Source organism: Andrena cerasifolii, chromosome 10 (assembly GCF_050908995.1).
Source record: "Andrena cerasifolii isolate SP2316 chromosome 10, iyAndCera1_principal, whole genome shotgun sequence".
Classification (NCBI taxonomy): Eukaryota; Metazoa; Arthropoda; class Insecta; order Hymenoptera; family Andrenidae; genus Andrena; species Andrena cerasifolii.
The window spans coordinates 10,864,556-10,878,869 of record NC_135127.1 but is presented as its reverse complement, the minus strand read 5'-3'; the positions used below and the strand labels follow the sequence as shown (position 1 = coordinate 10,878,869).

Sequence of the window (14,314 nt, the reverse complement as noted above, 5' to 3'; positions counted from 1 at the left end):
GCCGATGGGCACTGACACCGTCGACGTGTCCCGAGCTCAACGACGAATCGAACTTCTTCTTTCTTTCCCTCTCTAACAGAACTTCCAAGGAAACTTGGAAGACGGCACTTTCCTCTCAATTTACAGGCTTGGTATTTCGATTTTTGTAAAAAAGTTATGGATCGAGGATTTTGATTCCCTGTCGCTGTTCCACGCACTATGGAACGTAAATAAAAAGAAGCAGGGAAAGAATTGTTTCCCATCGCCGCTGTTCTCCACCGTGCCCTATCCGATTCCCCCGTTATTGACGACGCGTTAGGAAACGCGTACGAATTTAATGTACCACGACAAGAAATATTGCGGGGGATGGTCTTTGTGGTGGTCGACTGTGCCACGAAACTTCCTTCTCTTGGTTCTTTTCGCGCGCGGCCCTTTTCGCTTTCCAGCCCGTTAACCATAACTCGTGGGAGGACGGCCCGCTGCTTGGCACAAAAATACGCGATTTAAATAACAATTTAACATCGACTAAGAAGAACGCCTTTGACGTTCTGCAGCCACGGTGAAGGGGAACTATCGTCGAATTTATGGCGAAGCTTAATAACTCTTTGCAAACTGACAATACTCAAACTTCCATTTCACAGGATTTTATTATTTGCTGCTTGAAGTAATTACAATATTAATCTCCTCGTAAAAGTGTGCTTAGAGCACACTCGTAAGCTACATTTTAATTGAATTCATAAAAGTAGATGTTTCGATTGCCCTGCTGATTGGCAGAAAGGCTGTCATTACTGGTTCTTGTTCTTGTTCTTGTTCTTGTGGCAGTCTTTGTACAGTACACACGACCCGTTTGTGTCTCTGACGTAGTTGTCGTCACAGCGGCAAGCGGCCGTGGTATTGCTGCACGCCTAGGAACAGATTTAATCGATATCGTGAGGACGGAAATCTCGGTGCTATACTTTAAGCGTAGCTCGGCTATGTTCAGTTTCAAACACTTACGGGTCTTGGGCACAGTGGAGGTATTTCTGGATTCTCGCACGTTGGTTCGCAGTGTTTCCCACAAAGGTTCAGGCTTTCGTTAGCTGCACAATATTCACCCTCACCTTTGGCATCTGTGCGAACACACGTTAGTCACTTTGTAGCAAATTGGAAAGCCAGGTTCGAATTTAAATGCAGTCAAAAAGTACAAATTTCTGGCCACGCTCGAAATTAGCAGCTCCGCGGATAGCGTAAAGGGCCATACTGTTATTAACCCTTAACTGGTATACTGTTTTTGGCAAACGTGACTGGTATGCTGGGGTTGTGGCAGAGCCCAAAGACACAGAAATTTTTAAAGTCGACACTAGATCAACCTCTATGAATATTTTGTTCTTAGGTAATGTATAAAATAATCGGAACGTAGAAAGTTAAATTATTATTATAAAATTAATTAGAATTTCGGTTTACGAACTTAGACAACCAAAAATTTTGCAGCGAACTTTGCGTGCCTGGGGTCATGCGCGCCCCAAGGTACTCAGTTAAGGGTTCAGCTAACGAATGTCTTTGTCGAGATTATTCCAGCAATGGAATGAAAAGCTTAGATGCCTTCCTTAGAAGACTACTTACAAACTGCGACCATTACAGCGAGCAGACCGAGTAACACAAGTGTATATCGAGACATGGTTCTTCAATACGTTCCACGTTCTTCCGCTGCTTTCGAATTCTTTATGACTCAAGCACCAACTGGCTCTACTTTTATACCTGACACGATGTATGGAAATTTCAGCAGAATAATAAATTTCTTATTGGAAGATAAACATGATGATTCATGCGAGAACTTCGTAAACAGCCAATTTACAGTAATAGGCGGGTATGGTGGGAGTTAATTCGTTTCCATTCGGTTTCTTTACTCACTGTTGATAGCGGAGGCCTTCGCTATTCAGCCGGTTAAATATAACTCGTGGGAGAACGGCCCCGTTGCTTGGCACAAAAATACGCTACTTAAATAACAATTTAACATCGATTACAAAAAACGCCTTTGACGTTTTGCAACCATGTTGGTAGGGAACTATTGTCGAATTTATGGGGATTCAGATCGAATTTTAATAATTCCTTGCAAACCGACGATACCCAGACTTCCATTTCACAGATTTTTATTATTTGTTTCTTGGAGTAATTACAATATTCCCCTCCTAAAAGTGTTCGGAACGCACAAGCCACATTTTAATTGTATTCATAAACGCAGACGTTTCAATTACCCTGCCGATTGAAAGCAAGGCTGTCAGTACTGGTCCTCGTTGCTTTGGCAGTCTTCAAGCAGTACACACGAATTGTCCGTGGTGTCTCTGACGTAGCCGCTGTCACATCGGCAAGCGGCCGTGAAATTGCTGCACGCCTAGGAACAGATTTAATTGATACCGCGAGGACGTAGACGTCGGTGGAGAATACTTCAGGGGTGGCAGGCCGACTATGTTCAGATTCAAACACTTACGATTTTGGGGCACACTCGAGGTACTGGAGTCTGACACGACGGTTCGCAGAGTTTACCACAAAGGTTCCAGCTTTCGTTATCTCCACAACACTGATCCTCATCTCCGCCATCTGTGCGAACACGCGTTAATTATTTCGTGGCAGGTTGGAAAGCACGCGAGGTTCGACTTTAAACCTACAATGTCCAAGTGAACAGTTCTTATGATATTGAAATAGATTCAGATAACGAGGACCCGTAGTGTGTTAAAGCGGTGTTTCTTCAGGATTTCATTTTCTTATAATTATTGTTCGTAATAAAGATTGAGTGCAATAAATTACGGTGCAGTGTAAAAATATTTTTTTCTCAAAATATCTATGCATTCCTAGATTCGGCGATACAGGTCTGTGAGACCCAACGTGTGTAATGGTGTAATTTTAATTTACGCGTCCGCTGTAGGGTTAAATGAAGTGAAAACGTTCAAATTTATGGCGACTGTTGCACGCTATGTCACTCTGTTATTTAAGCTAACAAATGCCTTTGTCGAGATTCGAGCAATGAAATGAAAAGCTTAAGATGCTTTCTTAGAAGGCTCCTTACAAACTGCGACCATCGCAACGAGCAGTCCGAGTAGCACAGTAAATCGAGACATGGTTCTTTAATACGTTTCCACGTTCTTCCGCTGCTTCCGAATTGTTTATGACTTTCAAGCACCAACTGCTCCACTTTTATACCTGACACGGTGCATGGAAGTTTCAGCAGAACAATAAATTTCTTTCTTATTTGAAGATAAACACGATAATTCATGCGAGAACTTTGTAAACATCCAATTTACAGTAATGGAGGTTACTGTTGGAGTTCGTTCGTTTCCAATGGGTTGCATTATTCACTGTTAATAATCGAGGCTATTCCGCCCGTTAACTATAAGTTGTGGAAGGACGGCCCCCGATGCTTGGCGCAAAAATACGCTATTTAAATAACAATTTAACACCGACTAGAGAGATTCTCCCGATACGGCGAATCTTAATAACTGGTTGTAAACTGACAATACACAAGACTTCCATTTCACAGAATTTTATTATTTGTAATCCCCCTCGTAAAAGTGTTTGAACACACACAAGCTACACTTTAATTGGATTCGCGAACGTAGATGTTTTCGATCACTCCGTCGATTGAAAGAAAGCTCGTCATTGCTGGTCCTGTTTCTTTGGGCAGTTTTCAAGCTGTACACACGATCCGCTCGTCTTGTCTCTGACCCATCCGCTGTCACATCGACAGTCGGACGTGAATTTGGTGCACTCCTAGGAACAGATTCAATCGTGAGGATGTAAATTTCGATGGGATGCTTTAAGAGTACCTCGACTACGTTCAGTTTCAAACACTTACGATTGCTGGGCACCATACAGGATTAGGTTTTGGAACGTCACACGTTGGTTCGCAGATTTGTCCACAGAGGTTCCATTTTTCGTTATTTTTGCAATTGACTTCCTTATCTTCGCCATCTGTGCGAACACGTGTTAGTCATTTCGTGGCAAATTCGAAAGCACACGAAGAAAAATCCATACTTTTCAATTTGCCCCACCACCAATCCTTAGTTTGATAATTATTTTATCACAGTTCTGTAGATATAAAAAAGGTGCAACGTTTGTTTAAACTTTTGTTTTCAATATATCACGCCGTTCTCGAGATATCCCACGAAAAAATTCCCTTTTTCAAGGGATGATTTCAACCCCCTAAAATCGACTTACGGATGAACTACGCTACTTCCACACAAAGTTGCATGACTTCCCTTGTTAGTCGCGATTCGAGCAATGAAATGGAAAGCTTAGATGCTTCATTTGATGACTACTTACAAACTGCACCCAGCACAGCGAGCAGACCGAGTAATATAATATATCGCGACATGGTTGGTTTTTGAGTTCCACGTTCTTCCACTGCTTTCAAATTGCTTATGATTTTCAAGCACTGGCTGGCCCACTTTTATACCCGACACGATGCATGGAGATTTCAACAGAGCGATAAATTTATTTCTTGTTTGAAGATAACCACGATGATTCATGCCAGGATTTTGACAACGGTCACAATTTACATTAATGAGCTGGTATTGTCGAAAATAATTCGTTTCCATTGGGCTTTTTTACACATTGCTGATAACCGAGGCCTTCGCCTTTCTCATAAAACGTATAACGCATCGTCTACGATAGATAATACGTTATGAATAAAAGCCACATAACCAGGCGTTAAATTTTTCACCAATATCCATAAAAATATCCGCTAAATTATTGTTCAAACATACGTTTTATAAACATCGTTGAACGCGTCTTGAAATGCACAATAAAGTGGCAATAATAAAAATATATAGTTCGATTTAAAAAAAATCATGTTGGTATTGAAATCTCTGTAAATAATAGCTTAAACGCGAATCCTAATATTCTATTAAGTTTCTTCTATCAAATCTATCTTTCATATGAAACATTTTTTCGCTTATTCAGTAGTTAGAAAAATAATAGCGTGTTTACGAACAAACCAGACATACTGTATATTCAGCGTGCTTCTACGTTGAAAGAAAGCGTTATCGTTCCATGGAGACGATGCTCTTCGAATGCAAAGTTCCTCGGAAGATTATCCGAACAAAAGTTTGATTTTCTCATAACGACATGTATGAATAATACAACTATTAATAACTCGTTGTAAGCTGGCAGAGCACAGACTTCCATCTCACAGGATTTTATTATTTGCTTTTTGAATTAATTACAATAATATTGCTATAGTAAAAGTAACATTTTAATAATTTCACAAGTTACATTTTAATTAGATTCATGAACGTAGATGTGTCGGTCACTCTGCCGATTCACGGGGATCCTCTTCCTGGTTCTGTTGCTTTTGGCAGTCTCTACGCAGTACACACGATCCGTCCGTGTCTCTGACGTAGCCGACGTCACATCGGCAACCGGCCGTCGTTTTTATGGTGCACGGCTGGGAACAGATTTAATCGATATCGCGAGGATGTAAATCCCGGTGGAAGACTTTAGGGGTAGCTCGACCACGTTCAGTTTTAAACACTTACGATATTTACGCACAGTGGAGGCACTGGACGCGAGCACGTTGGTTCGCAGCGTGTTCCACAAATGTTCCAGCTTTCGTTATCTTCATGGCACCTACCGATACCTCTACGGGACCCATCGTCAATTTCGGCATCTGTGCGAACACGCGTCAGTCATTTCGTGGCGAATTGGGAAGCACGCGAGGTTCGAATTTAAATGAAGTCGAGACGTTCAAATTTATGGCGATGCTCGAAATTATTAAGCTATGAATGCCTTATAAGGGAAGATCCCCAACTCAGAAATTAAAAAAATTATGAATCTTTGGGATATATAAAAGATACACATAGATATGTATTACGCATCTTTTTTGCTGCCCAAATTTACTTTAAGTGGGCGAAATTGAGCCCTGATAATCCGGCTATTTTCGGATTTTGTGTTATAACTCGCGAACTGTAAAAACCGCGAGTTACCAAATGATAGTCCTAATTAAAAGAAGTAACTTTTGTTGTGTGAAACCTTTTTTATCTCTTAATCAGTACCTAATTTTATTTCCCTATTTTTTTCTACAGAAAAATAGCCGAATTTTCAATTTCACCAAATTGACCCCTTACGAGTGAATTTGGGCAGCAAAAAAATTGCGTAATACATATTTATATATTCCCTACATATTGCCAAAGATTCATAATGTTTCGAATTTCCGGGTTGGGGTATCTTCCCTTGTTAGTCGAGAGATCAGCAACGAAAAATGAAAAGCTTAAAAGACTACTTACAAACTGCGACCACGACAGCGAACAGACCGAGCAACACAATTGTATATCGAGACATGGTTCTTTAGTACGTTTCACGTTCTTCTGCTGCTGTCGAATTGTTTATGACTTTCAAGCACCAACTTGCTCCACTTTTATACCTAACACGGTGCATCAGAGGTGCAACAGAACAATAGATTTCTTTCTTATTCGAAGATGAACACGATAATTCCTTGCGAGCACTTTGTAAACAGCTAATTTACAGTAATAGACGGGTATTGTTGCAGCTAATTCGTTTCCATTGAATTTCTTTACTCATTGTTGATAAAACCGATGCCCTCGCTTTCCAGTCCGTTAAGCATAGCTCGTGGGAGGGCGACTTAAATAACAATTCAACATCGATTAAAAAGATCGCCTTCGACGATCTGCATCCACAGTGGAAGGAAACTTCAGGGGATTCGTTGATAAAAAATTTCTGTGCCGAGGGCAACGAGAAACGTGATCGTTTCGAGAGTCACTTGGCCCCGTCGAAGAGGAGGGCTGAGCCTGTATATCCAGCGTGCTTTTTCGTTGTGAAGAAGCGTTATCGTCCCATCGAGACGATGCTCTTCGAATGCAAAGTTACGTTCCTTGGAAGATTATCCGAACAAAAGCTCGATTTTCTTCTAACGACAGCGACGAAAGCGCTGAGGGAGCAGCCTCGCAGAATCTACATTCTGGCTGCTGCATCCGAATCCCTTTCTTTTCGCCGAGTCACGCAGAAGAGGGTGGTAACGTCCCCCCCGAGGGCTTCTTCGGAGCGAGTCGCGAAAAAAAAACGTCTCCGTTCTGGCAAGGGTGGAGCACCATCGTCCGAAGTGTTCTCCTCTTTCGGATTTATCGTGCCCCGTGTGCACGGGAACTCGGAGATCCCTTATCTCGTTGCATGGAAACATCTTGATCCGAAACTGTAGGATCTTGACTCCGCCTCCCCGCGAGGGATGGATTTCCTAGAAACATTCGTTCGAAAGTAGAATTAGATTAATGATCAACAAACTCTGTTCGGGACCCCGTGAAAGGCGCTTTTGAAATTCGCAAACATCCTGCAGGAAGTGGAAAGGAGACGGCGAGCTGCAAGTTCCAAAGGCTCCTTTTCTAAGGTCGAGAGAGAGAGAGGGGGGAGCCCCTCCTCGAACAACGCGAAAAGGGGAGCAGGATTTTCATTCGTGTCGTGTGAACCTGGCCAGCGGGGCCTCTGGGCGCCTGTGTGCGCTGGTTTTTGCGCGTCAAAAAGGAAATGAAGACGGGGAGGGAGAGGAAAGTCGCTGGGAAAAAGAAGACCGGAGCGGCGAAGGGGGGTGTGCTCTTAAATGCCTCGCAGCGAAATTCGCAAAACGTCGGAGGAGCAGCTGCTCCCGACGTCCCTGCCCTGCCAGCCATTTTCTTCCCTCTTTTTCCCTACCGCTCTTGTCCTTCCTCTGCCGTTTCTCTCTTTTTACCTTGCCCTTGCCACCTCATTTCCGCACCACGAAAGTCCTGCGCCCCGCACTTCCGTCGTCTTGGCGCTGCATCCACGCCTCTCGGGATTATTCCCTCACAAAGCAGGCAGTACGGACGAAAAATAAACACTCGCTCGGCCGGAAATGAGCCACCCCTTCCGTCGGTTCACGGTGGATGTCCACTTCCGCGCTTCGATGACGAATCGATTATCGATCGTTCTTCTGTCTCTCGATCGCGTGTCTGTTTTTTCTTGTTCGGTAGTTGGAAGAAGAAGCTCGAGCGTAGTATAATGCACTGGGAGAGGATAGTCACGCCAAAGTTATCATGGGGAATTGGTTTTGGAAAATGACTTTATTTCGCTGCCAGCTGGAGATCTCGAAGTACAGTTGACTTTGGTATGGAATTGAATTTGAAGGCGGTTGGAATGAAATTGAGACTGAATTGGTGCTGACTTGGTGTTGAATCATTTCAATTGATTAGGAAATTATTATTATTATTATTAATCGGCTTCACAATCGAACCTCGATAACTCGAAAATTTTTTTCATCCCCATCGGCTCCGCTGTAAACACCTCTACAACTCGGTAAGTCGAAACCTCTATAATTCGAAGATTTTTTTCCTTCCCTTGAGATTCGAGTTATCGAGGTTCCACTGTATTACAAAAAAAAACTGAATATTTACAGCTAGCATAGTCGATAACAGTATAATTATACAAGTTTTTGCAGACTTTGGACTAACGATAAGAATTACACTAATTAGGCGAATAGGTACAGGGAATAAGAGGCTGCAGGTTTTGAATTCTGTAGAAAAATTCTTTTATTTGACGATAAACATTTGCGTTGGAGGGAAATGTTTAGATAGCAGGGTCGTGTGTATTCTAGAGGATCGAAGAAAGGATTGGAAAGTTTTCCAGTGGCTCAACTGAGACTCGTGAAAGATCTCTACACACCGTGAGTTACGCGTTTAGGGTCGAACGCGTTATAATCGATTTCGTCCCCCGAAAACGAAGAGGCGGGGTGTATCAGACGTTGTAGGTGAGTACGGTTTTATAGGTGTGGGCCGTCAACGTCGATTCTGAAGAAGGGTCGACGTTTTACGCACCTCTTGGACCCTGTATTAATTAACTGGTTACGTAATACATCGCGCCAAGAATAGTCTGCCTCACCGTTTGATTTAACCCCTTTGTAGTTCGACCCTGACGAAACGGCGGAGATGATATAGGGTCACTGTTTAAATCGTACATATTTAATTTGATCCCATCAAATTCGACCAAGCTGATCGTTGACCCCTCTAATTAAATTTCCTTTTTTAAACTCAGCATATAACCACCACTTACGTACATTCTTCTATGCCCCTGAAATTCTAAACACATTTCGAATAATAATCTCTAATTTCTCCTGATCCATATCCCACACGATCATCGTTCACACACCAGCAGAAGAGAACCGTTCATCCGCTCATCGCGGAGTTCATTCGCCCCTATCCATCACTCTAATTATGGAGCCGGTCTGGTCAAACTTAGGTGGGCACAGCTTTGAAACTTACAATTAGGTGGAAAGCTTCTAATTTACCTTCAGGATGCGACTGAAACCAGTCTCGGACCCCTTAATTCGGCTGTTAAGAGTGTTATGTCACCCATAAATCTCGTTTTCTCCGAAGTGTCCGTTTTATCGAAGTGCAAACGGAAAGGGTTAATCCGGTTGACTTGCTTTCTAAGAGAAGGGGAGGAGGCGATCCCGCAGCCTTGGCCCCCAAACAGGTGTATCTCGTAAAAGAGATAGAAAGGGATCCTCGTAGCACTCTGACCCTTCTGCAACCTTCACCCGTGCACAATGGAGGTCAGACGGGAAAGGATATCCCGCGGACGTGTGATCGGCCTCTGTCGAACCCACCCCTCGCGTTTTCAGGCCAACTCGAGCGGGATTAACTCCTTTGTGCCGTACCTTCGAATCCGGAATTCGAAACGGTGTTCCCAGCGTGACGCCTGATTTCATCTGTTCGCGCTGGTCGTTGGGAACAGTAGACCGTGGCGTTTTACAAAATGGGAGCAATCGAAAGGGGAATCGAAATAGTCCAGCTTGGCACTTGTACGTCAGGCGTCGCCGCGAGCGCTGGCCCATTCAGTTAGACGAGATGCTCCCGCCGGGGGTAAGGGGTTGGCTTGTTTTTCTACTGAATCACGAACACGAGCCTCGGAAAATGTGTTGTTTGCGAGCGATAAACGGATCGTCGTGATGCGATATTGAAACACCGTCTTGCCTTCCTATCTTATCGCCCCGTCACACGATCCGGAGCGTTGACACGCGAAACTTAGATATTATAGCTAACAGTTTCTCACACCTCGAGTTATTCTCTTGGAATTCTATTCTATTTTCCGGGCTTTATTTTAGCTGACCCTCTCGCGTTTACTTAACATCATAATAATGTGAGCAGCTGAACTGGAGGAACACAATTTCAACTGCACACCTCCAAATAGCAGAGATGGGCAAAATTTTTATTTAAATAAAATTTCGAATAACGCATAATAGTTGAAAGAATTTTTCTCAGGTGTCGAGTAAAGTTAACTCGGGTTAACGAACTTACTTTTTTCGTTATTTGAAATTTTATTTATATACAAATTTTGCCCATCTCTTCTTAATAGCCACGTGATAGGATTAAATATATATATATATATATACTTCTCTTATTATTCATTTCATCAATAAACGAACTCGAATCTGCGTTCAAACCTCCATGTTTATTACTGTTATTTTATACTACGGATAACCAAGAATAGGAGCCTATTAAATTTCGATAAATCAGAATACGTAGTTGAAGTTTGTGGATCACTACTGTTAGCACTCATCAGGGACGACGCATCTACCATCCGTATTTCGGATCAAACCTTCTTCGCATGTACACCCGGATGTGGAACGTGAGCATCGCTGCAATGTCGCGTCAATTAGTAACAATAAGTTAGAGAATTCTGAATAGCTGATAATCGACGATCGTTCCGAACACTTACGACATCATCCGCGCACCTCTCCATGATCGGCACGACTTTAGATGGCTTGTTCTGGCACATGGGTTCGCATTGTCGGCCACACAGTGCCATCGTTTCGTTCACCTGGCAAGGGTCGGTTACTTCCTTCCAGCCGACGCATACGTGGATGCTCACTGGAATAACAATTACGCGTTCGATTGTCGGCAAAGGTTTATGATGGATGTTTTAAATTTTTGGGACCAAGGTGAACAGTGCATGAAAGTCAACAGTTACTTCGCACGTAGTGCAGAAATAATTATTACTGCCAAAAAGTAGCTGAATAGTTCTGTATAAACTTACAAGCAGGGACCACCAAAGCGACGAACAGGATTACTGCGAAGATGTATCGAGACATGACTGGCTTTTCGATGCTGTTGCTTCGTTTCACTAGTTCCAAACTTACTTTCGCTTGTGATGTCCAATCTTCATTTCCCACCGGGTTTTATACACCTCGTGTCATGCAAATTTGATGCTTATGATGTATAACGTGGAAAACGTTTAAATCAAAGTTGTAATCAAAGATAAACGACTGTCACCTCGTACATACGCGAGCGTCGATTTTGTCAGATGTACTGCGGTACATCATTTTTAATATTGCTGCTAACCGAGAACTTCGGTTGCAAATAAGAACACACGCTGCGTTAGGTAAATTATTCTCTTGCTTCAGTTGTTCTTCGAGGTCGCAGATATGCAAGTGTGTGATTGATGGGAGGACTATAAATTTGCATTATCTGCGTTGAACGATTTAAATGCTACTGCGTTGTGCAACCGGTTATAAAATGTTAAAGCAGGAACAGAGTACCGATGGAAAGGTAAAACGGTGTTTCGTCTGATGATCCTTTTTTTTTTTGGTTTGCCTCTTTTCCATTCGTTCCTTTATGCATGTTATCATTTAACAACGTAGCATATTTCTGCCTTCGTACTCGCGTGACAGTACAACCCCCATTTTTTTCAACTACAGACGGTGTTTTATAAAATCTGAATTTGGAGGTTCATATAAATGAGATACAGGGTGAGTCACACAACTTGTCCACTCCGAATAACTTCTAAAGTATATAATTTAAAAGCTGTGAATTTTTTATAAGAAATAATTAAGTGAAGTTTCATAGAATAAGCTTTAAAGAATTAAGCTTTATTTGTCCTGAACCTAATAATTAGCGAAATATACTTTACCTTTTTAAAAAGAAATTCTCTGCTCTTTTAAATTTTAATACAAAAAGGTACGGATTACATTTAAAAAATTTCGAAAAAATTCATCTCGATGTCTCGTAAACAAACAGGTTGTTTAAAAAAAAAGTCATATATTTCTTTTGATACCGTGCAATTTCTGTACATTTTTTGAAGTATATACATTTTATAGTTATCCGAGGTGGACAAGTTATTTGACTCACCTTGCATTTCGAGGCCTATTAATCTTGTTTACAAAGTGCATTAGCATTATTGTTAACGTTTCGTTCTTACTATCTCAAACATTTGTCATCCATATGTCACACATAAGAAATTCAAATGATAATAGAACGGCTTGAATAATACACCATCCTGTGCTTCAGTCTTTCGTGAGCTCACGAACGTTCTACATTTACGTAATGGTAGACGATCATGTGTTTCAAGGAATAGCAACTAGATATACTTGTGTTTCCAAACTGTATTTATTATCGCTCCACTAAATACACAGTTATGTAAGGGTTTCTATGAGGCACCAGCCAGAAAGGAATGGTTTACCGATCCTTCTTGCATTTCTCCTGTTCCACGCACTTTCCGTTCCTGTTTCTGCACAAGTCTGGTTTACACCGACAACCCCTCATTTCGGCTGTGCACGACTGGAACAAAGCACTAGTTGCGTAACATTTCAAAGAATAGCGAACGTTGTCGAGTGCATTGCATCATTACTTACTTGTCTTCGGCACGCGTAAGGAGACGGCTGTGGGTTTCCGCAGGACGGTTCGCAATGTCTTCCACAGGGCGAAGACACTTCGTGTTTCGGGCAGCTTCCATTCTTCCCTGTACTCTTCGCGACAGCTGAGATAAAAACTGCGTGAATTATCACGAATATGGGAAATTGGAGTTCATTTTCGACTGGGCAAGTAGAAAATCACTGTGCTAAGTACGTATAAACTATAAAGATCCGTAGCTACAAAATTCTACAGTAATAGTTCGAAAAATACTTCAAGTGGTAGCGATTATTCGACTCGATCGAGACACAGAGCAATTAACTTAATTAAGATCTCGCACACGCTTCATTACAGAAATCAGATATTCAAGGAGTTCGGTGACGTTTAGAGAATCTAATTGAAACTTACAAGCCGCGATCACCGCAGCAAGGAGCACAAGGATGAAAAGGTGTCGAGACATCGTCGCTTCTTCTGTTCTATCTCGTCCTTTGTCCCGTTTCGAAATCACTTTCGTTTATGGTATCAAAATCATCGCTACTCCGCGCTTTTATAGTACATTCCATGCAAACAAGGTTACTTCTATTTCTGCTCTCTCCTTATCAGAGGACCTGATTTCAGCGGTAGTTCGTTGACTTTTTCGAAGCCCGTGCAAATAATTAAGACAAATTGTTCGATTGCTCCCGCGGATGTTTATCTGTTAAGTAGGACAAGGTAATTTCACTGGAATCTGCGAAGAGAAGTTTCTCAAACGTTTACAGGAGAATTAGAGAGGATTCAAATTTCCCCTTCTCAAACCAGCCGCCCTCATTATCGCATCATTATCGTGTCTGTTTACCGAGAAGTGTTGTCTGGGTAGTTACGTGCTACAGGCTGAGAGATTTTTCGACGGACTTTCGTGCAACGACTTGAGTAGCAATTAAAATCACAGGTCTGAGAAACATTACCACCGTCGGAACACGCCAAGGGATGTAAGTTACATCCCGTGCACAATTTTTGCGCGTTTTTCACGGTCATATTTCCTGGAAATCATTGAAAGCGCTGCTCAAGAGTTCTCGAACGTTTAAAGGCAATCCGAGCTCGGAGTTCGCTTTGTACTCCTGCGAAGCTTTCCCAACAAGAACGATCGCTTAGCAAAGTCTGACTAATATATGGGGTCATTCTACTTTGATCAACCGAAAAATGCAGCTTTTTTTAAAGATTTTTCTCAGAAAATACAACATATAATGAAATAAATCTTTTTGGCATTAAGCTACTCTTATATCGAGAAAAAATCTTTAAAAACAGCTTCATCTTTCGGCCGAGCAAGTGGAATGACTCCTTCGAGGGGCATTTTTAAAGCCCCGCGCCACTTAATACGTTAAACGCGTCGACGCCCCGAGTGCGTCAGTAAATGCAGACGCCTTGGAAGCTTGTAAAATACCGTTACACATGTATTATTCCTACGAACTTTGCACCTCGACGCAAGCAGGACAGATTCCAAAGCGTCTATTCACATTTGTTTACAATCAGTGTTAGCCAACCAGCTCCCACTTTGATAGTTCCAGCGATATCGTTGCCTACTCGAATTCCTTCTGCCAATACACGACTTATCGCTACCCTTCCACCTCGAGCTCCCCGGCCGCCGTACTCTATGCAAATTTCGCGTCCAGCCGCTGTCTTGCAGAGGCGAGGAATTTCGCGCGCGATTTATGGGACACGTTTGCCCATTC

At 42.3% G+C, this 14,314-nt stretch overlaps 6 protein-coding genes and 1 long non-coding RNA gene across 7 annotated transcripts in view; 1 reads left to right on the top strand and 6 right to left on the bottom strand.

The window, feature by feature from the left end:
• Positions 1-14,314, top strand: part of LOC143374224 (headcase protein-like) — a 169,829-nt gene that overhangs the window by 69,873 nt on the left and 85,642 nt on the right. The gene's annotated exons all lie outside the window — the stretch shown is intronic.
• Positions 608-1,711, bottom strand: LOC143373872 (chymotrypsin inhibitor-like). Its single transcript, XM_076821492.1, has 3 exons — positions 1,582-1,711; positions 976-1,088; positions 608-884 (listed from the first exon to the last, which is right to left on the bottom strand). The coding sequence occupies exons 1-3, from the start codon at positions 1,634-1,636 to the stop codon at positions 765-767; spliced, it is 288 nt and encodes a 95-aa protein (XP_076677607.1). The 5' UTR covers positions 1,637-1,711; the 3' UTR covers positions 608-764.
• Positions 2,092-3,255, bottom strand: LOC143373874 (chymotrypsin inhibitor-like). Its single transcript, XM_076821494.1, has 3 exons — positions 3,023-3,255; positions 2,447-2,556; positions 2,092-2,350 (listed from the first exon to the last, which is right to left on the bottom strand). The coding sequence occupies exons 1-3, from the start codon at positions 3,072-3,074 to the stop codon at positions 2,237-2,239; spliced, it is 276 nt and encodes a 91-aa protein (XP_076677609.1). The 5' UTR covers positions 3,075-3,255; the 3' UTR covers positions 2,092-2,236.
• LOC143373873 (chymotrypsin inhibitor-like) lies at positions 3,516-4,349 on the bottom strand. The gene is made up of 3 exons (XM_076821493.1): positions 4,276-4,349; positions 3,809-3,924; positions 3,516-3,723 (listed from the first exon to the last, which is right to left on the bottom strand). Exons 1-3 carry the CDS (start codon positions 4,325-4,327, stop codon positions 3,610-3,612), a joined length of 282 nt encoding a protein of 93 aa, XP_076677608.1. The 5' UTR covers positions 4,328-4,349; the 3' UTR covers positions 3,516-3,609.
• On the bottom strand, positions 5,222-6,327 carry LOC143373871 (chymotrypsin inhibitor-like). Its single transcript, XM_076821491.1, has 3 exons — positions 6,237-6,327; positions 5,490-5,620; positions 5,222-5,398 (listed from the first exon to the last, which is right to left on the bottom strand). Exons 1-3 carry the CDS (start codon positions 6,289-6,291, stop codon positions 5,261-5,263), a joined length of 324 nt encoding a protein of 107 aa, XP_076677606.1. The 5' UTR covers positions 6,292-6,327; the 3' UTR covers positions 5,222-5,260.
• On the bottom strand, positions 10,410-11,171 carry LOC143373687 (uncharacterized). The gene is made up of 2 exons (XR_013086504.1): positions 11,014-11,171; positions 10,410-10,847 (listed from the first exon to the last, which is right to left on the bottom strand). It is a non-coding gene; the product is annotated as an uncharacterized LOC143373687 (long non-coding RNA).
• Positions 12,227-13,652, bottom strand: LOC143374109 (serine protease inhibitor swm-1-like). Its single transcript, XM_076821997.1, has 3 exons — positions 13,014-13,652; positions 12,608-12,732; positions 12,227-12,533 (listed from the first exon to the last, which is right to left on the bottom strand). Exons 1-3 carry the CDS (start codon positions 13,063-13,065, stop codon positions 12,432-12,434), a joined length of 279 nt encoding a protein of 92 aa, XP_076678112.1. The 5' UTR covers positions 13,066-13,652; the 3' UTR covers positions 12,227-12,431.

What these genes read in the sequence shown, in the direction of transcription:
- LOC143374109 (XM_076821997.1), bottom strand. Translation starts at nt 13,065, where the DNA reads ATGTCTCGACACCTTTTCATCCTTGTGCTCCTTGCTGCGGTGATCGCG. An exon ending in TGCTGCGGTGATCGCGGCTT is followed by an intron (nt 12,733 to 13,013) that starts GTAAGTTTCAAT and finishes TTTTTATCTCAG; the next exon opens with CTGTCGCGAAGAGTACAGGG. An exon ending in CTTACGCGTGCCGAAGACAA is followed by an intron (nt 12,534 to 12,607) that starts GTAAGTAATGAT and finishes GCTTTGTTCCAG; the next exon opens with TCGTGCACAGCCGAAATGAG.
- LOC143373871 (XM_076821491.1), bottom strand. Translation starts at nt 6,291, where the DNA reads ATGTCTCGATATACAATTGTGTTGCTCGGTCTGTTCGCTGTCGTGGTC. An exon ending in CGCTGTCGTGGTCGCAGTTT is followed by an intron (nt 5,621 to 6,236) that starts GTAAGTAGTCTT and finishes GTGTTCGCACAG; the next exon opens with ATGCCGAAATTGACGATGGG. An exon ending in CTCCACTGTGCGTAAATATC is followed by an intron (nt 5,399 to 5,489) that starts GTAAGTGTTTAA and finishes ATCTGTTCCCAG; the next exon opens with CCGTGCACCATAAAAACGAC.
- LOC143373873 (XM_076821493.1), bottom strand. Translation starts at nt 4,327, where the DNA reads ATGTCGCGATATATTATATTACTCGGTCTGCTCGCTGTGCTGGGTGCA. An exon ending in CGCTGTGCTGGGTGCAGTTT is followed by an intron (nt 3,925 to 4,275) that starts GTAAGTAGTCAT and finishes GTGTTCGCACAG; the next exon opens with ATGGCGAAGATAAGGAAGTC. An exon ending in CTGTATGGTGCCCAGCAATC is followed by an intron (nt 3,724 to 3,808) that starts GTAAGTGTTTGA and finishes ATCTGTTCCTAG; the next exon opens with GAGTGCACCAAATTCACGTC.
- LOC143373872 (XM_076821492.1), bottom strand. Translation starts at nt 1,636, where the DNA reads ATGTCTCGATATACACTTGTGTTACTCGGTCTGCTCGCTGTAATGGTC. An exon ending in CGCTGTAATGGTCGCAGTTT is followed by an intron (nt 1,089 to 1,581) that starts GTAAGTAGTCTT and finishes GTGTTCGCACAG; the next exon opens with ATGCCAAAGGTGAGGGTGAA. An exon ending in CTCCACTGTGCCCAAGACCC is followed by an intron (nt 885 to 975) that starts GTAAGTGTTTGA and finishes ATCTGTTCCTAG; the next exon opens with GCGTGCAGCAATACCACGGC.
- LOC143373874 (XM_076821494.1), bottom strand. Translation starts at nt 3,074, where the DNA reads ATGTCTCGATTTACTGTGCTACTCGGACTGCTCGTTGCGATGGTCGCA. An exon ending in CGTTGCGATGGTCGCAGTTT is followed by an intron (nt 2,557 to 3,022) that starts GTAAGGAGCCTT and finishes GTGTTCGCACAG; the next exon opens with ATGGCGGAGATGAGGATCAG. An exon ending in CTCGAGTGTGCCCCAAAATC is followed by an intron (nt 2,351 to 2,446) that starts GTAAGTGTTTGA and finishes ATCTGTTCCTAG; the next exon opens with GCGTGCAGCAATTTCACGGC.